Source organism: Aplidium turbinatum, chromosome 2, assembly GCF_918807975.1.
Source record: "Aplidium turbinatum chromosome 2, kaAplTurb1.1, whole genome shotgun sequence".
Classification (NCBI taxonomy): Eukaryota; Metazoa; Chordata; class Ascidiacea; order Aplousobranchia; family Polyclinidae; genus Aplidium; species Aplidium turbinatum.
The window spans coordinates 50,506,774-50,533,645 of NC_137473.1; the positions used below are offsets into that span (position 1 = coordinate 50,506,774).

Consider the following 26,872-nt stretch of genomic DNA (forward strand, 5'->3'; position numbering starts at 1 on the left):
ACTTAAGGACGTCAGCTATTTTTATTTCGCTTAGCTTACGAGACGGAATTAATTTTATAGAAACTTTTTATTTTTACTGTAATTTTGTCTTTAAATGGTTTTTCAGGTTGGTGGTTTCCCCAGTGCACAACATCATATATAGTGTTGCCAATATTAAAATTAAAAATTGCTAAAAGTTTTGCGTAGATGTATAATTTGCACCTGTCTTTTTATCAACAGTTGAAATGCGTAGGCCTATGTATAATTGTATATATAATATACGTCATCCGTTTTATTGCAAACACTTCTCGTGCATATACATCCGTCCACAAATGGTTAAAAAGTGTAATATTTTTGGATGATTTGATGTGGAATGACCTTACTGTCCTAAGCTATCTCTAAATATTTATCCTGTAACTTTTGTTTAATATAGATATTTGAAATGAGGCTTGTGTGTCTGTAATGAAGAATGTAATAAAAAATTGTATATAAAGTCTGTTTGAAATATTGTAAAATAATATGCGCTTGTGGAAAAAGTTTTTTCGTTTATCGGTTGGTTTGTTTATTTCATTAACCCTTCTAATATATGTACGGAATCGAAATTCTCGTATTCCATATGAAGTAAGTATGTTTACTTATTTATATAGTATTTTGAACAATTTCTCTATTCTGTTTTTATTAATCTGACAGCCCAAATACAAAACCCCTGGTTTTGTAAAGGGGAAGATAAGGCAAAAAATGGTTTTAACACCATTTAGAAATACACATCAAAGGCAGCTCTTTATTCTGTAGCTCGCAACCAGTAGATACAGCATTTTAATATAAAAAAAGTTCTCTACCAGTGGCATCATTAAGCTATTGAAATGAGTAACCAGGCGAGGGACGTAGCCACGAGGGGACCTGGGGACAATTGCACCTCCAAAAATTGATGTGTTTCAATACTATTACACTGTTTTAAACCCATTATAATTCATGTTGGATTATGATGCTTCAATTGCTTCACCCCCAACAGTTTCTTTCCCCCCCAAATGTTCTTTCTAGATTTGCTAGTGTTCCAGACTATTGCAGTTCACAGATTTCATAACTAGAGAATTATACTTATATATAAGTGTATTTCTCAACTTAATGATTAGGTACTTTTTATTGGTACTGTCTTACAAAAATCAGTTTTATAAATGACTGATAATTAATATTTATTTATATTATCATCTTGGCCATTGCAGCTACTGACATTACCTAACTACCTCTCGAATCGCTCATCCACACCATCAAACTCATAACGTCTTCTAGACTTCTACATTTTTTATTGGTTGACATCTTCGTTGTATTGTCGCTACAGTACTGCAGCTTGTACAATTTAGCTTCCAAGAAAAGCTATTGACAAAAAACAAAATGACTTTTGCATTGTTTTAGGAGGAATTTGGTTTTGACGGGAAAGTGTATATTAAAAACCAAGTGAAGTACACAAATGATCCATACAAGCGAAATTCGTTTAATCAACAACGCAGCGATATTGAGGCTGTCGATAGGAGCATTCCAGATACTCGATATTCCGGGTAAGTTGTCTTCTCGGTGATATTGTTTTGTAAAGTAAGTATCATTAGTCAAACAATTTTGATAGAAATTTGACAATTTTTATATTATATATGTTTGAAGTGTTTGATTACATATTTTGTGATATGTACAGAGCGTTATGAAAATGGAAAGTCGTTTGTTTTGTTGTATTCACAACCTGTAGATCTGTAGGCTATATGTGTTGTGCATGATTCGGACTGCGTTGAAAGATTACATTTTTTTCCTAAAAAAAATCTTTTCTTGCAATCTTTCTAATACAAAGAATTGTATATTACCGCATTTCTATGTTAAGGGTTGAACCAACAGTTATATAAAAGATTTTCGTTTTTTTTTTTTTTTTCCTTATTAAACTTTGTTGTGAGCAACGTCATTTGGTTCATTTGCAAACTAAAATCGTTGTTCAGTCACAACATAATTCACCATTTCGTGATCAGCACTGTGATACGATATGACATGAAAAGAATTGAGCATAGATGTATTTTGCCACCAATTTAAGACTCACCTAAACAGCCTATTTGCTTCATGCTCGAACTAGAAAAGTATATGCACTGTATGTTGGTCTCCAGTATACAGTACACTTTATAAACCTCCGTTTGAAAGTCACTAGCTTAATGCATTGTGATTGATTTATAATTTTTGGGTTTTTCTCTAAGTTTCTATTGAAACTTACCTCTGTCGTCACAATGATTAAGTGTGTTGTCTGATTTCGTTTGCAGAAACTTTTACACTCGGTTGTGGTTGGTTTTATTGTTTTAGCTTCGGTACAAATACAGGTGGTGTCGTGGCAAATTTCTAAGGGCTTCGGAAAAAAATCATAAAAGAATAGCTCTCTTGCTTACCTGATATTGTATTGCTTTCAGGTGTCGTAAATCAGAATATGACATTCAATCTCTTCCTTCCACAAGTGTTATTATTACGTTTCACAATGAGGCTAGGTCAACGTTATTACGAACTATTATCAGGTGGTTATCTTTGCAGTATAATTAGTTTGTGTTATATATTCCACAAAGAGCTTTCTCAGAAACTGAAATGTAATTTTTCCATCTTCTTTGTCTCGTATCTTTTAGACACTAAACAAAACGTATTGTTGTCTTCGAATGTCCTAATACGCCACTTGAATCTTGTAAAATTGTATCTTCCGTTTCATTATCATCCTTCAAGGTCGATTTTGTACCCGCTGATGGAGATGGCCGATTCTTTTCATGGAACGATTGTCTTTTCTTTTCTTCATCTCATTCCTCCAATCGCATCTTTCTCCTTCAGTCCAACCTTCTCTGCCTCATTGTACAGATGTTGTTTCAATCTTTTTTGAACACCTCCTCTTTTTATCTCCTTCAAAGTCAAATTTTTTTTAAAGTTTTTGTTGCATTAATTAAAACGTCTGTGTATTAATAATATTACTAACATCGCTCTATCCACGTATCTTATTAGTTTTATTTTTTGTTACTGTTGAAGATAATTGTAAGTGGTTTATCTTATGCTTCAGCGTATTGAACCGGAGTCCTTCAGAATTGATTAAAGAAGTTGTTCTTGTGGACGACTATAGCGACGACCGTGAGTATAGCAGCAGGGTTAACAGTTTTTGAATTAGTTTAAAATTTGGCTTTTGAAACGCCCTTTATTGATACTTTTTTCAAGATGTTTTTTTATGAATGTGTTAAAGCGAAATTTAAGAAAACTACTGAAACGGCAAGTAGCAAACTTCCTTTTTTCTTCTTTGGCCATCTTTTAGCGTGTTATTTCTCGCATCCACGTCTTTAAGGTGCTAATGTTATTTGTAGCTGACGATTGCATCAAACTAACTGCTCTCCCCAAAGTTAAGTGCTTGAGAAATGTGAAGAGAGAAGGTAAGTGTTGTAACAGAAGCTATCTTTACATGAATAATAAATATTGTTATTTTTTGCTATTCTTGCAAAAGTTAAGGCCAGTTTTGCTGTATCGTATTATATTCCTATCGATGATATGCGCACATTACACCGTCTTACTCCGCCAAGCTGCCACAGTGTCAGCTGCATGCTCGAGTGGTGAGCGCCATGGTACGACGTTCAAAGAGTGCCGGTTTGACACGGCACAATTGCATAAACATGTGTCGCCTTATTGCGACGGTAAATGACGTTGTACCACGTCATCATCATGCGCTTGTTCCATTTTTCGTGTGTGAAACTCGACGTTTGCCTCGCTAGCAATGCTGCGCCTGTTTTACAGTCTTTCCGACATACTTCCAGTTCTTGGTTGCTTCCACCTAGTTTTCTTGGTACCCGGTCATTTGGTCGACAGGATGTTTGGTCGACAGACATTTGGTCGACAGGACGTTTGGTCGACAGGACGTTAGGTCGACAGAACGATTTATTTTAGGGTTAGGTTAGTTAACTAACCATAACCCTAATCTAACCCTGACTCTAACCCTAACCCTAACCCAAAAATGAATCGTTCTGTCGACCTAACGTCCTGTCGACCAAACGTCCTGTCGACCAAATGTCTGTCGACCAAACGACCGTGCACCGTTTTCTTACAATTACTTTTGTAATACAATAATGAATAATTATATCGGAACTTAGAAAGCTTCTTTTGAAGCAATCTTGGAAGATTATCATACTTGCAGAATGCTACTGGCTGACTCGAGGCTACTCAACCAGTCGGTAATGTTTGGTCTTCGAGCTTTTGTTGAACTATTTCAACTTGCGCCTTCAGGTCTCATCCGATCTCGTGTTAAAGGAGCTGACTTTGCTTCTGGTTCGATTTTAACATTTTTGGACTCGCACTGTGAATGTAATGTGGGTTGGCTGCCCCCCATGTTACAACGTGTTTCTGAAGTAAGTAGATTATTTTATATATATTCCTTTTTGAATTGTGAAATACCTATCCTTTGTATTTTCTCGAAAATGTACGTTTTTGATCGTCAATGGTCGATTGGTTGACTCCGTGTATTTTAGTCACAGCAGATTTATTTTAGTTTCTAAGCTTGCAATATTGCAATGGTTTTATTGTGAAATAACGATATAACACTGTAGCTTACAGCCTCGATAGTTCAAGTGACAAAACAGCTTAGGTTTTGAAGGAAGAAACACTACGATCAAGTTACAATGATTCAATGCTATTTATAGCAGTGAAACTGAAGATAGTTCAGTTTTCGAAACGTTTGCTGCACATGAGTTCAGTAGGCCTGCCTATCTACATTTTGGGTTCTTCATTTTTTGATTAGATTAACCAGTTGTTCCAAAAATTATGCTTCTAAGGTGAAAATCATTTCATTAGAATCGCACGCGGGTGGTTAGCCCCGTCATAGATGTGATCAATATGGACAGCTTTCGTTACGCCGCTGCCTCTGCTGATTTGAGAGGGGGGTTCGACTGGAGCCTGCACTTTAAGTGGGAGAAGCTTTCTGTGAAGCAACTGCGAGAACGCGAAGACCCAATGGAACCGATACGGTGAGTTTGCGCGATCTGGCACCAGTTAAACTCTTGTTTGTTAGTTTAGTGGTATAGAGGCATGGTTTGTGCTTTGGATGTGGCACTAGCTGCTATATAATTGCTAGTAGTCTTATTATGCAAGCTAACACTAACTTGTTATTGCATAAAAAAATACAGCAATGTTTTACATGACAGCCTATTAAAAAAAATTGAGTTTTAGTGATGGTATTTTTGTTCCTGACTGCGGAGTAGTTTCTTCAGAATAAATTGCAGTCAAGTCGAGTATATCAAAATATCACTGTGTTCTTTAACGTCATTTCTTCATTGAAATCACATAGCAGTAATTCATTAACTAAGTGTTTTCAACAGTGTTGTTGGAATTCATATTCTTGTAGACAAACTGGCGATCTAAGCTAGCCTGTTTTAATGCGGTGTTGTGGCTGAATTTATTCGCGCTCTATCTAAGTTTGCCGTGGGCGTTTCACACGAAATTTTGTGTAAGCATATGTTGTCTAGTTTTGACATCATCATAAGATAAGCCAAACAAAGAAAACGCCTTTTCAAAGACACACTTGTAGAGTTGCACAGTAAATTTATTCGTTCAACAAAAGTCGCCTTTCCGAACAAACATGAAACCTCCCTGCTTGACGACTGTTGTTCGTTTATTTTGTTTGCATCATTTTCGTTGTAAATTTTACATCAGCATTTACGACTCCTTCGCTACTTCCCGAGTGTCTTACAATCCCAGTAACATATCTGAATTTTTTTCGATGACAAACAAGTTCGGTGTGACATGGTTCGAAGCGGTTTAGCACGACAGATTTATCGATGTTTGATCTTCGACTTGTGCCTGTTTGCGCGTATTAACTGCTATTGCATTTGATCGGTAGCCTATTAAACTATAGAAAAGTTTTAATTTTTTCTACATTATGCTTTGTAGGCGTGGTGGTCGATTATACGTTAAATGCCTACGGGCCTCCGCATAAAAGCGTTAATTTCAAGCCATTAATTGTAGTGCAATTTTAGGTTCAAAGCTATTTTCGCTCTTTTAAAATCTTATCTGTTGCCAAACAGAGACATGCGAGCAATTTATTTTACCAGGTTTGACGCATGCATGTCAATTGTCAAACCTTTTAAAGTTTTAAAATAAATCAACGTGATCTTGTGACGTAACTTTGACGTGACGTTTCTCGCCAGCATATGCTTTTCTTGCAAGCCATATTTTCAATGTCATCTTTTGATGACTGCATTTTATGACGTCATCCAGATAATAGCGTTCTTAATTTACAGTAGCCTATATGCTTTGTCTCAATCTGACTTGTGTGACTTATTTTTTTCATCAAAAAGCGCGCTGAATTTGTGCTGAATTTATCTCAGTACAGTATATATATTGAAATGATTTATTATAATAATGATAACTATTATAACTGATCATGATAATGATATCTATTCCTGAACAAAAATACTTAGTTAGTTGGTATTAAAAAAATTGTGGTGTGCACATTGCAAAACACTATTTTTGCTGTATAGAATTTCCAATAGAATTTGAATAGAAATAACTTGCTCCACTGAATCTGGTGCCATTTTTTCTGATTATTGTTATTGTTAAATTAGTATTATTTACACAGTTTAGTGATGCTTCAGTGTATTTTGAAGTGTGGTGTTGATGTTAAAATGGTGATATTTGTGTTTTGGTTTTAGGACTCCCATGATAGCCGGGGGATTGTTTGTCATTGACAAGACCTGGTTTGAACATTTGGGAAGATACGACACAGAAATGAACATCTGGGGTGGCGAGAATTTTGGTACGTACCCGAATGCTGAAAAGATTAAGAATCTTAAGTCAGGAGAAGAAATTTAGTACAAAAACAAATTAATTGTTTAACAATGAAAACAGACCATTTATGATTTTTGTGAGGAAGAGTATGTGCAGATATGTGAATTTGCACTGGCAATAGCAAATTGTTATGTTAACGTATTTTCCGCCGTGAAACGACGTTATGTCTAAAATAAAATTCCCATAGGCTTTCCTAATTGAAGTAAGACTGCTGCGCAGTATGAAATGTTATTCATTGGTGCATAATGCTTTTAACCTTTATGATTATGAACAAATCGATTTGTAACAACACGGTTTTAATTAAAATAAAGTCAGTACAAAACAGAAGAATTGTGGTTCTATTTAAATAAAGGTTGCTGTTGGCTTTTATGACCTCACTCGTGATGCAATATCAAGTTTTGATTCTTCTCATTTGTTTATAGTGTTGAAGACTAAACAGCCGGCTACAACTTTCAACGGCTTTTTGAGCGATGAGTTTATTTTTAGCTCTATTATTTTTATACATTACTTAGATTTCTGGTTTTGATTATATTTTTCCGCAGAGATATCCTTCCGCGTTTGGATGTGTGGTGGAAGTCTGGAAATAGTTCCTTGCAGCAGAGTCGGTCACGTGTTTCGTAAAAAACATCCGTACACATTTCCAGATGGGAATGCGAATACATATATAAGGTTAGACGATAAGTTTTAAATTCTATTATTTTACCAATCAATACCTATTGGCATTAGATCAATAAAATAGCCATATCACATTTGGAAACAGATATTCAGTGGCATAAAAAATGAAGAAAAATGTATTTTTCTTTTCTTATTTTTTATTACTTTTGGTTCCATTACAACTGTCACCATAACGGACATTTATTTCTGTAAACTGTCTATTTCTTTAATCATAAGCCTTGCTGGTATGTTCTATTTAATTTATGATTTTAAATTGACAAATCCATGTAGTGCATTAAGAGCATTTCCCCGTCTGTCATTGGTTTATATTTACGCCAGGCCTCTTCAACCGTACTTATAAGCGTAGGATTTTTGATTTCGAAAGGTCATCTGTTAAACGATTGCACAATTGGCTGTGGCCTGTGGTGTCGTCTATTTTTCATAAATAATAAATCTGCTGTAGTGGATGGGTTTGTAAAACGGTAGACTCTCAATAATTCAAGTAAATCTCAAACAAAAATAGTTGTGGCCACACTTTTTTTCGAAATGTTCCTCTACTCTAGCTGAATCTCACCCACGAGAGTTGGTTGTAGAATTGAAAATTCAGAAAATGCTTGTTCTATGCGTGTTCTACTTTTCATCAACGAAAGTTTTGGTTTTAATTTTTTTTCCAGTCCTTGGTCAGTGTTTTAATGTGCTCTGTCACGACTGCTGTAGCAAAAATAAAAATCGTTTAAAGTCAGTAATCTCACCGACATATTTGTTTCTATAGAAACACAAGACGCACTGCTGAAGTATGGATGGACGATTACAAGCGGTATTACTACAATGCAAGGGCAGCCGCGTCTGCCAAGCCTTACGGAGAGTAAGCTTTGTTTAGCCAACACTAACTTTCAGTCAATAGATTTTTGTTTCAATTTACGTAAACAGACGTTGAATTATTGAAAATGAATCAATACCACTCAGGGTGTATTCCAACAACAAAAAATTGTTGTTATTTGAATAACAAAAATTTGTTATTATGATGGCTGTGTCTTCCACAGCAACCTGGTAGTTTCAGCACTGCGGTACGCAGACACTTGGGAGTTGAGTATTATTCAACTGAACCAAGGGTTATCTCTTATCAACATTTGCAGTTATTATCTACCAGTCGGTAATATAACCTGTTGGGAATATCTTAGCTCTGTAGACGTGCAGTAATGTTTAATCAAAATATCACTTTACACATTTTTACTTTTGACGTCAGTATCCATTCAGACTTCATTGCAGTTATAATGAAGACATGAAACGGATGCTGGCATCCAACGCGATGTCCATTTATATTTTTTGAAAATACAATGTGAATATCTACAAAATCTTTTGAGACAGTAAGACTTCTTTCAGACAGTTTTGCTTCCCTGTTCAACGCGTTTCATAAAAAAAAAACCAACCGAGTTATTGCATGAATTCGCTTGCATAGGTGCACAAAGGAAGTAAAGCGGTAAACATCATCTTTTCATGATGACTGATCTCACATGTCGGGGTTTTGGAACAAAAAGTTTTTTTTTGATCAGCACGAAACGGAGCTTTATTCTGTGAAAACCGAATGGACATGAAACTGTGCAACTTTCATCGAAGCGAAATTTGAAAGCTTACATGGCAAGAAAACTTTTAACAAAAATGCAAATGGTAGTGGTTGCCGACTTTTATGAGCAGTTGACGTACGTGTTGTGTGCATCAACTGCATCAACATTGTGTGCGTCAACTCAATCCAATGCACAAGCCTAGCAACCTTATGGAAACCTTTTTTAGTAATCTTGACATCTCGTAAGGAGAGTTAATGCAAGCTTGCGACGGCTTTACAGTTTTAAAACGACGCACCAGAGCTCTGCGACACTCCATTAAGGGACCCTTGGGCTGGGCCTTACGCTTTCTTTAACTTTTACGGCACCCCTGAGGTTGCCACGTGTTTTAGTTCAAGAGCGAAACGAGATTGTTGGGGCACTTAAATTGCGAAACAAATCGAATGGTTTAGAAACTTACTTGAAAACAAAGATAATTTTCCGATGAGTTATTTTGCACAGCCGCAGTTTAATATCACAAAAAAAATTAACTCAATCAAGTTTGTCCCAATCACAAAGTTTAATATCACAACATCTGTTCCGTGTTTTATCCTTCATCGATACAGCTTACCTCGAGCACCAAATGAACGTCAAGTTAGATTAGCGTTTCAGCCAGTTCTAATTACTTATTGTCTTAAGGCGCTCTCCATCTTTTTTAAGAGTCTCTTCACTCTCTTGAGATTACAAAGAGGTTGTTTATGTGCAATTATTTGAGATGTCTAATAGTCAAGGTTGTCAGAGCAGTCTTGCGCAATTCGGCTTCTTGTTTTTTATCACTATTTTTTTTTGTAAGAAAACTGTTTCTCATTTTATTGACTATCTTTCAGTTTGATTTGTCGGCAAGGGCACGGATGTTTTTCTAAATTCAGTGCCATCCAGCACTTGACGGCCCATTTTTTCATTCTTTGTAATATCTACTAACTTAAAAAGCCATTAATGATGTGTTTTCAACTTATAATGTTTGGAATTTTTTATACATGCATTTTATTGTTGCTATATTTTGATATTAAAATCATCAGGCGAAGTGGTGTCTAAAACACAGGCCTCTTTACGGTCTGGCTGACATATTGCGCTGATGGTCCATTTCTAATGCGTGTTGTTTTTGATGTAATTTGCATTGACCAAGTTGTTCATGCATTAAGAGCTTGCAAAGCACCAAGGACCTTTCTAGTTGACAATGATTTAATTTGCTATTCTATTGATTTTCGCTCAAATCGGTTTTTATTTTTGTATTAAAAATTTATTAATTTAAACATGCTGAGCTTGTTACACCAAATCAATCATCAAACTCAGTTTGTAGGTAGTTTGCAAGATGTTTTTAATCATCTAACTAATGGAAGTTGATAATTTTTTATTGCTTTTTTTGAATTAAGAATCATTAAAATAATACATTTGAATCAAAGACACTTGTGACAAAGAACTGAAAACATTCATACCCAAATTTTAGTTAATAAACGCCTACAAAGTTAATTTTAAAGTCATTTTGCGACTTGTTGTGGCCATGGAACGACTGAATAGTACTTGCATAGATTTTAGTCCAATTAAAAAATATTTTTCAGGTTAGCATTGAGAAAGAAATAGTTTTGCTGTATCAAAAAAGAGGTTTGAATAATGATGGAAAATTTTGTTGTTTATCGTTTTGTATCAGTCCTAGTTGTGCCCTTTTTTACTGACTCCGACTCAACTCCGTGCGCGCCAAAATTCCCTCGACTCCACAGTTCTATTTGTAGGGCTCATTTTTGTTTTACTGCTTCAAGGCGTTATTAAAGCATCAGAGAAATGCTTTCCTGATGTAGTCAGGGGCGCCAGAACGATTTTTGACTGGGGAGGGGCAGGATTATGAAAAAAGGGCACTTTTGTTGCTGAAAGGCCCATTTTTTTAAAGTTTTAAGATAACATATAGCGATAATGCTCATATATCAGCTCATCATCGAGTAATGATATAAGTGTCCGGTATACAAAGAACAATGGCACGGAAGGGCATCATGTTATGTTATAATGATGTAATCTACTGTGATACAGAATTTTGTGGCAAAAATGAAAGGTTATAATTAGGCTAAAAGCGAACAGCAGAAGTTGTTATATTGCAAAATGTGCAGTAGCTTACATGACTTTAAAAGGGCACCATTGCCCCCTCTGCCCTCCCATCCATAGAAAAATTGAGGGCCGGGGAGAACCCGCCCTCCCGCTTCCGGCCCCCTGGATGAAGTTTGTAGTTTTTGTACGACTTAACCTTTTGCTGTAATGTCCAAACCTAAGGAAAGCTTCACCCTGCTTGGTGCCGTCAGCAAACTTGAAGTAGTAATTCAAATCAAAAGATAAATCGATTTAAAATATTAATGCATATTCTCATTGACTGACACAATTTTGTTTTCAAATTTCAATTCTCTTGACAAACGCGTTAAGGTTTTTCATTCATTATTTAAGCCCAAGAAAACCGTCAAATTTCGTTCTGCAGTCTGTTTTTGTTGAGCCAGCTGTGAATTAAATTTATTGCTTTTTTTAAAATTGGTGTAAATTGCACTATTGGCTACTGAGTTTGAAACAAATTGCTGGATTTAGCGCAAAGCTACCCTAATTCTACTAACTTCACGCACTGTGTGGAAAATTTGGACTGTTGTTGAAGTTTAATTCAGTTAGATTTGGTTTTTGAACTTCAAAACTAAATTTAAATAACGTGATGCGTTCTACTGGTGCAAATTGAGCTAAACTATCACACGATGTATAAAGTGACAATTTGCTTTTATTCCTATTAAATTTGTTGAGTTGAGAAGGAGCGATCTTCCTGGCGTCAGCTCATGTGGCATGAATTAGTGGTGCGATACTGTTGAGCCCAGCCTCATGGGCGAAACACGTGTCTATCGCTGTCAATTTTTGCTACACTCGACTGCCGAGAAACAAAACTAACTCTTAATGGAGAACATACTACCATTTCTAAGAGTTAGTTTTCAAAAGCGACTGAATATAGACTGTGATCGAAACGCCACATGACAATAGCATTAATGTATAGCGCACATTTACAGTGTAATCTATGCTTCTGGGAACCGTATGTGACCGTGGTGAGAGTGAACAATTGTTAGCTGTACTGAAAGTCCAGTTCATTGTCCACAACAACCTACATATTTAAAACACTTGCGAAGTATTTATATTCATCTACTATCTGGCTTTTAGCGAAATTAATCTTCTTACTGTGAAGGCTTTCATGGATGGGTTTAGGAAATGTTCCCGTTTATTTTATACCGAAATTAGCTACGGTAAATGCCACTAACAGAAATCAATGTGTTCAGTGTTTCAGAGAGGGTTGCATTGAGGAAGAGACTGCAATGCAAGAGCTTTGAGTGGTACTTAGACCACGTGTATCCCCAGCTCTTGTAAGTATGGCGTGGTTTTGAACTGTTTTACCAACTTGTACGTTATAACAGACGTCACATTAACATAGAAGATCAAAGTCGTGTTATTGAAATAGTGTATAGTTTTGAGGTTGCCTAGCCTACTCAGCAAGCAATTAAAACTTTGTTTTTACGTTAAACTAACATCCAATGATGTTGAATTATTGCAAAACACCACGCTTAGCGTAGAAGTGCTGTCTACATTGTACAACCTCTTCTGCTTTAGAATACCATCTTCATCATCACAAAGCGATGTTGTTCGCATTCGTTCTACGGACACCGGTCAGTGCTTAGCCATGTTTCACAAAGATAACCAAAAACGCATCGCCTCATCTTCCTGTTCTTCTGGAAAGGATCAGACGCAGGTGATGTAGATGTTGAGTTCGAGAATTGATATTGACAATAAATTATTTTTAGAAAATATGGGTAAAAATACCTAGCAGTTCAAATTTTTTCTAGACTTTTGGATTTTCATGTACAACATCCTGCTCTGACTAAAATTCTCCTCATGCAGGGTTGCCAGTACCGATTCTCTGTTTTCATCCATATATATCTCTTTTTTGAGGTCAATGCTCCTGTTTTACGATTTCTTGCCTTTGCACCTCTGCGAAAACAAATGAGGTTTATTGATTTAAAAACGTGGTTACAAATTCTTACGTTAGATTGTTTTTGATACACCGCATTGCTCAACCATGCCATTGTCGTACTCGAGCTTAATACTTGTCTAAAGCTTTTAAACATCAATATTTTAGTATTGAATAGTGTAATAGTCATCTTCCTAGTTAACACAATTTGTCCTTTTACATTGAGTCAACGAGGGTTTAGCATTTTATTGATGTAATGCAATAATACAAACGACACAACACATAGTGATGACTCCTATGTCAAACTTATAATTGTTTAAGTGCAAAATCCTTTATATGATTTTACGGGCTAGATCAACGATCAATGCTATACAATGGAAGCAGTTTTTCCCTTGCCAATTCAACCCAGAAAATCAGTCTTTTGACATTGGTTCAACGACAGTCGATGTTGAATCAATACGAAAAAACGACCTGATTTGTCAGCTGGAGTAATTTCAAACTCCATGTCTTCACTTCTTTGAAGTTGAAACACGCAGTGCTCTGAATTCACGACTTTGTTTTTATGATGTCGGGATTAATAATTAATCAGCTCTGCAATTTCAAAACAGGATTAAGTTGTCTTGGCTAGAGTGGATGCTTATACAAGAAGAAAAATGATTTAATCCATCAATGTCTTGTTAAAGTTCTTACATGAACTCACGCCGGTCCAAGTGCCTTCAATCTTAATGAACCTTTTCATGTTTTTGGCAAACGTAGTTGAGGTGCATGTCTCGATCAATTCTCGTGCTGCTGTTTGTGCGCCCACTTGTTGCGCAATATTAATCCAGTTTGCAGATGAAGAACCATAGCCAAAAAAGATGCTGTTGTCTGTTTCAAATAATGCTACTTTCCTGCTATTACAAGAGCTGTTGCAATGTAACTTTAAATCACACATGATCTGCTCTACAGTATGTGTTTAATACTTGGTAGCGTTTTTCAAGACGGTAGACTCGATTAAAAATGATGAAAAAGAGTGATAGCTTTTCAATTTCCAACCTATGAGTGGTTAAAAGCTACTAGAAACGACAATGTCTGAAGTAAACATTTTTCCCTTTTAAAGTGCATTTTTACTGCTTGGACATTTTATGCAGAACTAACAGAGGATAGATTGAGTTTCGCTTCAGCTTAGCTGTGGCTTAGTGCAGGATATTGTGGATTTATGTGCAACCACAGCGTTTATGTAATCACTCTTGCTTAAAGCACGTTTACATGAACCTAATTTAAAGCTGAACGAAATTTATCTGATGTGGTTTCATCTACTTTAATACAACTGTTATTGAAAGATCTCACCTAGCAAAAGCCGTCTTTTTACATTGATTCAACGTCTGTAGACCTTGACTCAATATGGGAAGGACTGGTTTTGATAACAGAAGCTGTATTTATTCAGAAGCAAAGATCAACCGGTTTGTGGGCGCATTCCGCCAATCGATCTGTCCTTTTGTTTGTTTGTGTCAAATATTTAGCAAGGTCTTCTTGATGGAGACAGCGCCTGAGGCTTGCCGCTGGTTGTAGCAGTAGAATAAATTTCTTTCAATGTCCTAGATTGTTGAAATAACGTTTCCTTATTGATAGACAAATAACGGCTGTGAGACTTCCCACTTGGCAGAGGTCTACTGCCACACACACTTGTCAATATTGCATATTTACATATGTGTACTTGGAATCTTTCATGGCATGACATAATGAATCTGAGTTTCTAACTGAAACAAAACCAGACCGTGATCTTACGTGATGATGTTCGATGCCGTTGACTTTCATTCAACCAAAGGTTTATTTGAGACTTTTTATTTTCTCGGGCTGATTGTTGATGTCACTGCAACGTCAACACGCGGTAAAAGAACGTAAAAGTTGTAAACTTTTAACTAACGCGATATTCTTTGCTTTAGATGTGGAAGATAACTTCGTCTGGCCAGCTTCGAATTGGCTCTAGATGCGCAGTTCCAAAAAGCGCAGGTTCCGCCTCTCAAATTTCGATGGACAGCTGTGAAGCAACTGATGCCAGCCAGGTATGATTGCTGCTAGTGCTTATTTCTAAATGTACAAGTTTAGAGCGCAAGCAATCGCCATTCGTGCATGTTTTACTTACTGGATCAACAACCATTCCTGTCAACTAATACTGTAGTGTATGTGCTGAAAATTGAAAGAAAGCAACACCACACCTGAAGAAGCCAGTCGTGTCTGATTGACGAAACGTCGGAATAAAAGCAGGAATCACCTTAAACATCTTGTGATAGTTCAGCTTTGGTTGCACCAGAAGAACATATATCATGTTATTTAAGACTATATGTGTTTTACATAAAGATGTAGCCATAGATATGAAGATATGTGTCGCTCTCAGCTCTTCTCTGGCAAAGCGTTTCAGGGCCCAGCTACATAGAGGCGCTGCCTACATTGATTTAAAACAACATCAAAAACTCTTAGCTGCCTGATCCAGCAACCAAGCGTTCGAATTCAAAACGGTCAATTCCTGTTTCAAAATAGAAGCGTTGCGCTTGTGAGCTTAAATCTGGGGCTGCTCTTCAGCTAGCAAATCAGCTCATCTGCAGACACTGCATAAATGCGAGAAAGGACTAGTTTACTCGCTGAGTTGTTTTGCTGGATTGTTTTCACTGCATACTTTGTACTTCATGGAATGGCTCTCTCTCCATCCGAAATTAACTTTTATCAGCAATCATATTAAAAAAAATCAATTTACAGGTGAAAATAGCTTTGAAAATATCGAAATTATTTACTTATTAATTTAATGCTCAATTCTAACACTAGGTAAACCACCGATGTACTTCACCATCTCGTGTTTTATGGCAATTTTTATTCCCACTGTATTGACATCAATTTTACGCAAGAAAATGTTTTTTCAGCGCTGGTCATTTTCTGACGGAAGATTCAAGCACCGTCTCAGTGGGAATTGCTTATCGTTCCAAGCTCACAGTTCCCGCGTTGTTTTGTTACCTTGCCAGTCATCGCAGGGTGATAATGAAACCGGCAGAAGTAATGGACAAGAATGGACAATTTTAAAACTGGGAGAAACCTAGTAAAGAATTAAATGAAGTCATACTGTTTAATTTAAAAAGTATCGCCAGAATTTGTGGTGTGCGATGCGGTATTAATGACAAGTTCTGTTGCGAATTTCACTTTGTATTGGTGCAGCTAGACTATACGTTTGTTCTTCAATAACGATTTTGTGATGTTGAATGAAGATTCTTTTCTATTTTGCATAGTTTGTGTCGTAGAACCGTTGTTATACATGATTATACGCGGTGCTGGATCGTTTATGAATGTTTTTTTGGTGTAGGCTGCTGCGTTTTTGTGCAAACCACATTCAGTGGACAAAAATTGTTTATGATAACTTTTTGAATAGTGTTTTTGCTTTTTGTTTTTGACGATGTGGAATATTTGCTCAATGAAATGTTATCGCTTTTCCGCACTTGTCATCAGAGCTACGTAAACGTCTATTTACGTCACATCACACTTCGCCAACAAACTCTCTTCATGCACCAAGCGCATCATGGCCAAATCACGAAATTGTCATTTCATCTTAAGACCTACAAAATGGGATTATGACATCATAGCTTACATCACGGCTACTGTATCACCCAGACAACAAAATCCATCATTTTTACATTGATTCAAGTTTGCAGACGTTGAATCAATATAAAATGACGGAGTTTGCTGTCTGGGAATGCTACAGGAAGTCCCCTTAAAAGATATAACCAAACAAACCTGTCAATATTCTGATGTTTTTTATGTGCTTTCATCTGCATCACCATGTTTTACGTGGTAATGTAAATATGTGAGCCACTTGAATATACCTGCTCTGCCACGCAATCACTCTGATTAAGACAATGCACAATCCCGAAATCCCCACTTACGTCACTGTCACTGCTGTCATTGTCTTTTGCAATTATACGTTTTTCGATCAGTCGTTGCTGTATCTGTACTATTTTCATGTTAATCAACATCTACTGTACTATTACTTATGACATTAAAACCTGCTTTATTTTTGGAAGTATAATTTCTTTATATGATAAAACTCAAAATGTTATTGTTATAACGGCATCTTGGAGAAAGGCACTAATCAAAATCCGTCTGTTAACTGCTTCACATTTTCGCAATGCTATCGACTTTAGAATTATCATTTTAACACAAGGTTAGTGGAAGCATAAGAAATACGGTTAGAGAACGTTTTATCAACGCTATCAACCGACATCTAGTCAGACAGCAAATCAGTCGTTTTTTTGCATTGATTCAACGTCTGCAGTTCGTCTGCAGACGTTGAATCAATGTACAAAAACGACTGATTTGCTGTCTATGTAACCACTCCAACCTCAACAGCCATTGTTCTCACACCACCAGCATACAACCATGATCAATCACCAGTCAGTTGTCTCCTGCTCTCGGTATCTTCATCTATATTCTCATTCACATCTCCGAGCTCCTCACAACTTCCTACAATCCAAAACTATTTGTCAAGTTTAGCAATCCCTCTTCTTTTTCATTTGCTGACCGCATCAAGCTTACCATCTTAAAGCACAGATTAGTTTCTGTTTGAGTCTTGCAAGTCATCTTTATGTGGCTACAAATGTTCAAATAGTTTTAATGCAAGTATTGTCTGAGTGTTGATCGTATCTGACGTTAACAATCGTTTAATTTAGATTGAAATGTATGTATCAGTCGATGAAGTAATTATCTTGTGTTTTTCAGCATATTTGAATATATATTATTAATATGTTCCCAGTTATCAAAATTTAGCCGTCTACAGACGTTGAATCGATGTAAAACAGGCCAGTTTTGTTATTTATCAATAAAGTTTATGGTTTTGCGTAAATTCAACGTCAGGTGAGGTTGAATTGGTGTAAAAACTATTGATATTGTAGATGTTAATTGTATGTCAATCTCCAAACAGCAAATCAACCGTTTGTTGACCATAAACGGTTGATTTGCTGTCTAGGTGCGCAGACTACAGACTGCGCAGTGCGCACCCTTACTTTAACCATTAAGGTTTCAAGTGAATTTCTCCACTGTATTGACACATGCAACTTTCCACAAATTTAATTTGCTTTTGTTTTAACGTAATATTTCCCAATAGCTAGACGGCGATATGGTTAACATACTTTCTTTTCTTTTTTTTATGTCTGCAGACGTTGAAGCAATGTAAAGAACGGTTGATTTGTTGTCTGGGTGGTCACTTTACCAATAAACGTCGTTTACCTATTTTCAGCTGCTGAACCTTTGCTAATGGGAGATTTTACGACGCCTGAACGCCCAGTCCCGAAACCAGTCAGTTTTTACATTGATTCAATGTTTTCTGATGTTCAACCAATGTAAAAAATGAACAATTTGCTATGTACTGTAGTTTAGATGTGGAATATTTAATTTTACTTGCATACCCCAATTTTTCAGTATTCATTGATTTATCCTTTTCCATCCATGTCCTTATATGTCGCTTTGGGCAACATCATGACAATTTTGAGCACTAGTTTTTTACTTTGGGCAACAGCATGACCAATTTTGGGCACTAGTTTTTCGCTTTGGGCAACATCATGACTAATTTTGGGCACTAGTTTTTTACTTTGGGCAACATGATGACCAATTTTGGGCACTAGTTTTTTGCTTTGGGCAACATCATGACCAGTTTTGGGCACTAGTTTTTGGGTTCGGGCAACATCATGACATGATAACACTATAAACAGATGACTGACAATAACTTACGTTAATTGACAATAACTTAGGTTATTGTCAGTCATCTGTTTACAGTATTATAAAATGACTTCTCTTCCAAAGTTTTTCCAGGTTTCTTCTTGACTGTGTCTCCCTCGTTGTCTCTTAAGTTGATATTTTAACAGTTCTTTCATGTTCAGATGCGGGTATCTGATACTTTATGAGTTTTCTGTGCAATTGATATGTTCAGAGGTCGACATAAACAGACGCACGCAGACTGCATTTGATGATGTCTGCGTTATGCAAACAACACTTTTTCACAATAGAAGTTTGTCAAAGTCGCGAAATTTTCTTATCAGTTTATTTTGAGTGTTTTGCTTTTTTCAACTGTCGAAGAGTTGCATTAAAACCTCGAAAACGCCCAACGTACTACTCTATCACCTTTTTTTTTTCGGATTAACACAATAGTCCACATTTGGAGGGGCAGTGTTTCTGTCACTAGCTGTATGAAATTTGTTATTTTTTTACGTACTTTATGCGTTCACAAACATCAACCTGTAACATTGGAACGTGGAAGTGGACAACCCAAACTGCTTATTTTTGAAGACAAAGTAAAAGTTTATGTTTTATTCCGTTATAATACAGCATACAAACGCGCAATTCATGTTTTTCTTCTAATTCCTTTTATTGTTGCAACAAGCTGCAATCAGTGTTTTCAACCCTGTTTTCTCTTAACAAAGACCAGTCGGCTACATGGTTGTCAGCTAAACCCAAATAACTGGATATTTATGACACCAATGCACCACGCAGTAGAATTTCCCTCAATACGTCTTACCGCATATGGCTTTCAAACTTGGCCAAGACTAAACTACATCTTCACAACGTATATTTTACTCTATATTCACATGCGTTGTTATTGTTAAATCCATCATAGCATAAAATTGGTTGGATTTATTGAGAGGTTCCTGCTGTACATGAAAGAACAGGTCTTTTGCGGTTGTGACCCGTTGTTTTGCTCCTGTTTGTGGTTATTGTGAAAGACCTAAAGACTCCTGCAATAAAGTAGTGACCATCTATTTTTTTTTCTTCTTTTTTTGACAAAGGTGCAAAGTAAAAGTGGAACAAAAAAATCATCAAGAACGTACTTTGCTCTGATCGCTTCAAATGCACAAATAGTTTGTATTATTCCTGTGCAGACTTTTATGAAACTATCTTGTTCTGGCTTTCTGCTATTTGCTTTTATTTATTTCCTGATGCTTTTTGCATTGACGTTCTCACTCCAACCAGACAATCAGTCCTTTTTTACATTGATTCAACGTCTCTTAGACGTTGAATCAATGTAAAAAAGGACGTCTCTTAGACGTTGAATCAATGTAAAAAAGGACTGATTTTCTGGCTGGGATGTGACAAAACTTTCATTGAATAATCATGCTGAAATGTCAACACACTGTATGGTGGTGTCTGTTGTGATTACGATATCTGCCATGTGGCTGTTATGCACAGAGGGATTAATGAGCTGAAATCCGATCTAACGTCAATTCAACGTTATTTGCTTATTGTATTCATACAACGTGTGTTGCTTTAGCACTAATATTTTATTATCAGAGACTTGAGGAATAATACTGTTTGGACAACTAAGATATTTCAATCGTACATTCTTTTGGCTAGAGCTTCAAGCAGAAGTGGTCCTGCCTAGTAATAGTCATTCTCAAAAATTATGCACATTTTTAAACTTGTAATGCTATAGGTATAGACAGACATAACTCAGCAATTGCTGAGTTATGTCTGTTTATGGTTTAAAAGAGTTACCTCTCTACCCAAATTGTACTATAGGTATAGATCTCTTTAAGAGAACAAAATTTTGCATTTGTACTTGCTAATGCTTATTCTCGAAAATACAATCGCTTTTTCTGCATGTGATCTTTAATATTTAGCCTACATTTCAAGAGCAGCAGCGTACTTTAAAGTCAGTTAACAACTGACCTTATCATCGTTGTAGTTGTATGTATTTTTGTTCCAAATAAAGACTGAGCGATATGATGACAAAATTGTTAAAGATTTTGTTTATTTTGGTGCTTGTTTGTAGTGACGTAAGTATTAGGGCAGTCTTGCTCAGTTTTTTTTTTTTTTACTATGTGCATTGGTAACTTCTTTATTTTTTGTTAAAGTTTAAGTGCTAATGACCAATACCTTTCAACGTTTTTTATTTTTTTTATTGCAAAGCAAAACTAAAACCTTCGAACAAAATGTGTAAGGTCTGACGACAGTAGGCAAGATTTGACCACATTTGGTTGCTAGGTGTGCAATTTAACAAGCGCTTCCCTGGGTAACACTGCTTTAATGGAATCTAGTGTCGCACAAAACTGCTGTCAATAATATCTCACACTCAACTGATAGCTAAGTTATAACAACTGATAGTAGACTATCGTTGTTATAACTTAGCGATGATCTGCTTTGGCACTGACTAAGTTTCCGCCAATCATCTTTCCCCAGTTTCACATAAATGTAGGTTATTGCAATCAACATAAAGATACGAGCCATTGAAGTTTACACGTTTATTACACTTATGGTACGAAATGCAGTTGATCAAGATTATGATACTATCAAGATTGTTGTAGTGATGATGGGAAGTTTCCTCAAGGATCATTGAACCTGAAAAACAAAGACAAGCTTTCAATAAAATTTATCTTCCTAAAACCACCACGTGCTTTGCATACGATAAGGGCGAAAACAAACAACAATGAAAGCGGATGGACAAGTAGCCAAAGCTAACTGTTATAGAAGCTTCTATAAAATTGATAAAAGCCTTAAAAACTAGAAGAAACCTTGCTTAGCTTATTGTTAGTAACCTAAACCCAAACACCGTAGGCTACATGCAATAAACACGCTAACTGGCGTAACTTTTATCCAAATAAAGTGATGAAGAGTGATTTAATGAAATCCTTTTACAAAACGTAAGAAACTGAACCAGTTCTATTTTGAAAAGATGCTTCGATTCTTTGAATCAAAACATAATGTGGAAAGCTGTAGCCTACGTTGAATTATTATCACCTCAGAGAATAAAATTTTTTATCCTCTGCTGGATGGGCACACACCGCAGGTTTTTGCGCAGTTTGCTCTCATGAAAGTCACATATGAAGCGTGAGTGCAGTATCCTCGTCGCCTCCAGTATGAACAGGAAGTATTTTTGTCACTGCACCCTGTTAATTATATAAACGCATATAAGAAACGTAATTGAAACAATTTGCAATTAAAACTATTCTGAAAATTAATTAAAACTATTAATTTGTGATTAACACACCACTAAACATTTTGTAGAAAAACCCTGATTTTTGTTAGATAGGCTACGACAGATTTCTAACGATTTAAGTATGCTGATATGCTTTAATAAAATGCTTAATTTTTGAATATTTTGCTTCCGGAGATCTGGACAAACGCCAGATGCACAGTGTTATCTGGTCAAAACAAAGCTAATCAACCGTTGTAGGCAAGTGTCGAAGCAATTGAAAAACGATTTGATGCAATTAGGCCTAAATTTCATGACTCAAAACCAACTCTTTTGCTTTATAAATTTAATCTTTAGCTAAAATTAAACACTATCTGTATATGTTTCACATCGAACTTAGATGAAATGCTTACTGGTACTGTATTTTCTGCAGCTGCTGCAGCAGTTGGGCCTCATATAAAGAGGATTCTTGGTGCATTCTCCAGATCTTGCCCAGGATTGACAGTATCTGTTTTTGTCTTGACAAGACCCTCCTCCAGTTCCCGTTCCAGTGCCTGTTCCAGTACCAGTTCCGGTCCCAGTACCTGTCCCAGTTCCGGTCCCAGTTCCGGTCCCAGTTCCAGTACCGGTTCCGGTAGATCGACAACCGTATAACGAATTGAGTTGTTTGATGTCAGATGCAGAAAAGCCATTTCTCTGAAAGCATTTACATTTTCTTTCAAATTTGTTTGAAAAATGTTGAAGGGAATAGTTATGCAATGATTTCTTGTTTAGTAAGCTATAAGTTCTTGTTTATAAGTTAGGCTTAATGCTCGTAGCCAATGTGTAAATGCACGAAAATGATCGATTTGGTAGGCGTACCTGGATTGGTTTGGTTTTTGAATCTTTATCCTCGGACTGACAAAGCCTTGATAGGGTATTCCTGGTAGTTTCGCATACTTGTAGAGACTCTTGACACAGGGCCGGTTACCGAGATTAGCAGAGTGCAATTTCCAATTGTTGAAGTCTTGTTGCCGGTGAATTATTCCATTCTCTAAGTGTCGCTGAATGAAGAGCAGTCCTGAAATGCGTTGCTCAACCGCACACCCCGAGAGTCGAACCAGCGCCGCCTGATCTTGAGCCGGGCGTGCAGCCACTGAGCTAACGGGCGGACAGTAGTTTTGTAGGAAAGGCAGCCAAACGAAGATTGCTCGCTAATTCTCATTAGTATCGTATATTATATTTACGTGTATGTATAAATAGCCATCACACCTCTATGAAATTTTATCTTACCTGTGTTCGAATTCGTACACCTCGAAGATCTGTGATGGAAGGTCGGCCATTGGATGAAAATGCCCCGCTGGCGTAATGCATGACCGACCCAATGTCGTATGGTGAGCCTCTGCTATCAATCTGTCTGGTAGATAGTTTGTTGAAATTATACGCAAGATCTGAAAGAAAATGAACAGGTCCGTTTTATTGTTGCCTTTCAAAAAGCTTTTAATCTGCAAATAAACACGAGTTAGTTAAGCCAATAAAGAATTTCCATGAACAATTAGGCTTTGAGGATACGTTTCATTTAAACACTTTGTTTCAGGATTGCCTTTTTTACAACATTTTGCTGCTCTGATCATAACATGCAGTAGTTGGCTGTGTGTAGGTTATATGGTTTGAATATTTGATACAGTATTGTTTGTTTCATTGTCCTGGAGAAGAGAAGTTCTCTCTTGTTAGTTACCTGATTGTTTTGCGACGTCCGAAAGAACATTTGTTCTACACCGCTCCAGAGCACGTGGCTCTATTACGGCAAGACATTTAATGGTTTGTCAAAATAATTGGCAGCACCTGACACCATGAATGTGTAGACTATTGTGTGTTGTCTAAACGCACCCAGAATAAATATATATCTACCCAGTAAAAGCTTATTTACAGTATTATCTGCTATCGCGCATCTCTCATTTCACTTCTGATACTTTTTTAATATGCTTTTCTCAAAAATCAAAATCAATGATCCTTTTTAGGGCCATTAATTTTATTTATTTGTTATGTAGTCAACTTATATAGTAAAGAAATCTTTGATGCACTGACTTCTAGGTATGTTCTGGAAGTTGATTCGCACATAAGAGTCGCGGTCCGGCCTGCTCTGCTCATGCCAGAAACCAAGGGAGTGTAAAACCTCATGGATAACGGTTCCTTTGTACCAGCATCCAGCACCTAGGGATACCTGAAAAATTTAAGTTAAAACATTAAAAATGCTTTCTGGTGACTGACAACTTCAATATTTTTTTTTAAATATTGCAAGGTGAATTCGTATTTGCAACAGCAATTATATTGTAGCAACAGTAACTTATTGGCGCAGCACTTTTCCATCACTGTTGCGTTACATGGACTACTTTAATTCTATTAATTAAAATATGTTAAAACAACCGAAAAATAAAAAGAAACCGTCTATTGATTGCTGTTACCAATCGCGTTTCTAAAATCGTAAAACTGGTGGTTCGGAAGGTAAAAAAGAATCTGCTCGCAAAAACCACGCAGAAAAACAATCTGCAGAAAATGTTATTTTTAGTCTTCTTTTTGACAGTCTGAAAGATATGGCCAGGGCCGTTGAGATGATAGTTTGGGCCAGATATTAATGAGATCCTAGGGTCCCAAATCAAAACACTTCTAAGAATATATTCAAAAAATACGCTAAAGCCGGGCCTCTTGGGCTCCCGGGCCTCTTGAAAAGGTTACGGGCACATAAAGTCATCCTGGATCCAAGTCCAAAAGTACTCCCTGGACCCCCTGTCAACTCTACTGGATATGATACAATTTTTTATGGCCTACCCTTTGCTGTCGCTGACTTCTTCCGACTGGCGAAAAGCAACCTCCACCATTATAGAAGTTGAGGTATTCATTTTCGCTGGATCTTCGAACCAGCCTGATGCAGGTATGACGGGCAAAGTCAGCCACAGCAGCGTTGATAGCGCTAATGCCTCGTGATCCTAAAAACAAAAAGCAAAATTTTCAAAAATCTATTTTTTAGACAGTGTTTGGGTCTGTTCCTTTGATGACTTGATATAATTCAAAAGAGAAAGCTAATTATTATTTGAATAAATTTTTTATGAAAATCACTAAATTTTCTAAGCTTTGCTTAGATTTTATTGCAGTATAATAAGAGTACTGATAACATTTTGGTCAAAATATCTCAGGATTACAGTCACTTTTTCTTTGATTTATAATTCTATCTTGTGGGTCTATTTTGATATGATTATTTGCAACATCAAGTCTTTCATCTTTTGATTAATTTTTACTCAATAATTTTAAGACCGGATTAACCATGTTAAAAGCTAAGACATTTTCACTTTTTACAACGTTTTTTTTATAAAGACATTGAATTACCTATGCTACGAGAGATTGTATATGGGACAACGTAGTTATTCCCCCTTTTGTTTCGATTCCACAGAGGAATTGATCTCCCGGCGCCACGAGTGAATCTGGTTCTTTTTTCGTCGTGGTCCAGATTTTTTTCCAGAAACGACTTGGTGTCGTCGGTGAGAAGAATATCAGCTTCGTAGAGTCCTGTAAGTTGACGAGATGGTGAACGTGGGAAAATTTAACAAATAAATGCATTTTTAACCGAGCCAGCTGAAGTTTTACTGTTTCTTTTTCAGTATAAATAGAATTTTTGCTTCATTCTATCGACAATGAAATACCAAAACAACCAATAGTTTGTACAATAGGCCAAACATGTACCAAATCAGTTGTTTTTTTACATTGATTCAATGTTTGCAGATGTAGGTCTATTACAGAGATCACAATTTCACAGGCAACAAATCCGCTATTATTACGTTGATTTAACGTCTGCAGACGTTTTGTTGCCTGGGTTGTTGTTTGTGTGATTAAGCTTGCATTTGAGACAACAAAATTCTTTAAGGAACATCTAAAACATCAAAATGTACAAACAATATCAATTTGAAAACACTGCACCTTCTTCCCCGTCTGCTACGCATTCACATTGGAAGCATCCGTATTCGTCTCTCGCAAACCCAAACAAACATTCCTTTTCACAATCGAATTCTCCGCAGGTGGCATTTCCTGGATCTCTTTGCACTATACCTTTACAAAAAAGCCCATACTAAATTCAGACTTTAGAAAAATCCTCAGTAAATAGAGGAATGATGGGGTATCTGCACATTGATGAGTAACGGTGATGAGGCAAATTCCCCTTTAGGTAGCTTTTACGTTTGCAAGAAAACTAGCTACTGAGTCCACAAAGTGGAAGTTGATCGCTGTATGCGGGAAGCGAATCGCAGTCTTTAGAATAGAGAGAAAGCACGCCAACTACAAAGTGATGTACCCTTCATGCAGACATACAGTGGGCTACCAAAGATTATAAAGTTTTTTCAAAAAGATTGCTAGTGAACTTCAACAATGTCTATAAAGTTTCCTTACCTGAAGCGCAAGCATTGATTTCGTAAAGCGAGTAACTCTGAGCGTTTCCATTTCGAATGTCAGCGCACACGTCAACCTCGTGGGAGAGGTGTAAAATGCTGGCAAAAATAATACCACCTGAAAAAAGCATAATAGGTATTAAAGCATTAAATGATATGCATGATATGGGCTGATATGCATGTAGCAAATGAAGCAAAAACACTGTTTTAATGCAATTTTGTAGTTTTTATAAATTTCAAATTCCAATAGAAGCTACTAAAGAGAACGCTGGAAAAAAGCAATTAATTGGTTACAACAGTACACACAGTGGTCGTCATGTCATCAAATTTATCAAGAAGTTTTGACACGACCTTCTCTTCAGCTCAATTATTAATAAAGACTCACACATCAACATTGACGCCCTCATGCTTGGGTTTCCACAACGTTTTTATTGCAATAAAGCTTTGCGCCGATTTGGTATACACGTTTTTCAACGTTAGCTATACTTTGAGAAGTGATTGACCA

The 26,872-nt window shown here is 36.5% G+C and overlaps 2 protein-coding genes across 2 annotated transcripts; one reads left to right on the forward strand and one right to left on the reverse strand.

Moving 5' to 3' along the window:
* Positions 1-498: 498 nt before the first annotated feature.
* LOC145764383 (polypeptide N-acetylgalactosaminyltransferase 16-like) lies at positions 499-16,100 on the forward strand. Its single transcript, XM_082575999.1, has 14 exons — positions 499-600; positions 1,393-1,535; positions 2,415-2,516; positions 3,041-3,108; positions 3,336-3,401; positions 4,246-4,367; positions 4,810-4,982; positions 6,666-6,769; positions 7,344-7,470; positions 8,228-8,320; positions 12,344-12,427; positions 12,672-12,810; positions 14,955-15,074; positions 15,927-16,100. Exons 1-14 carry the CDS (start codon positions 499-501, stop codon positions 16,098-16,100), a joined length of 1,617 nt encoding a protein of 538 aa, XP_082432125.1.
* Positions 16,101-21,266: 5,166 nt separating this feature from the next.
* Positions 21,267-26,831, reverse strand: LOC145765489 (nematocyst expressed protein 6-like). Its single transcript, XM_082577318.1, has 10 exons — positions 26,753-26,831; positions 26,369-26,485; positions 25,904-26,032; positions 25,316-25,495; positions 24,761-24,918; positions 24,020-24,155; positions 23,225-23,382; positions 22,366-22,648; positions 21,778-21,926; positions 21,267-21,378 (listed from the first exon to the last, which is right to left on the reverse strand). The coding sequence occupies exons 1-9, from the start codon at positions 26,772-26,774 to the stop codon at positions 21,796-21,798; spliced, it is 1,314 nt and encodes a 437-aa protein (XP_082433444.1). The 5' UTR covers positions 26,775-26,831; the 3' UTR covers positions 21,267-21,378; positions 21,778-21,795.
* Between the last annotated feature and the right edge of the window lie 41 nt (positions 26,832-26,872).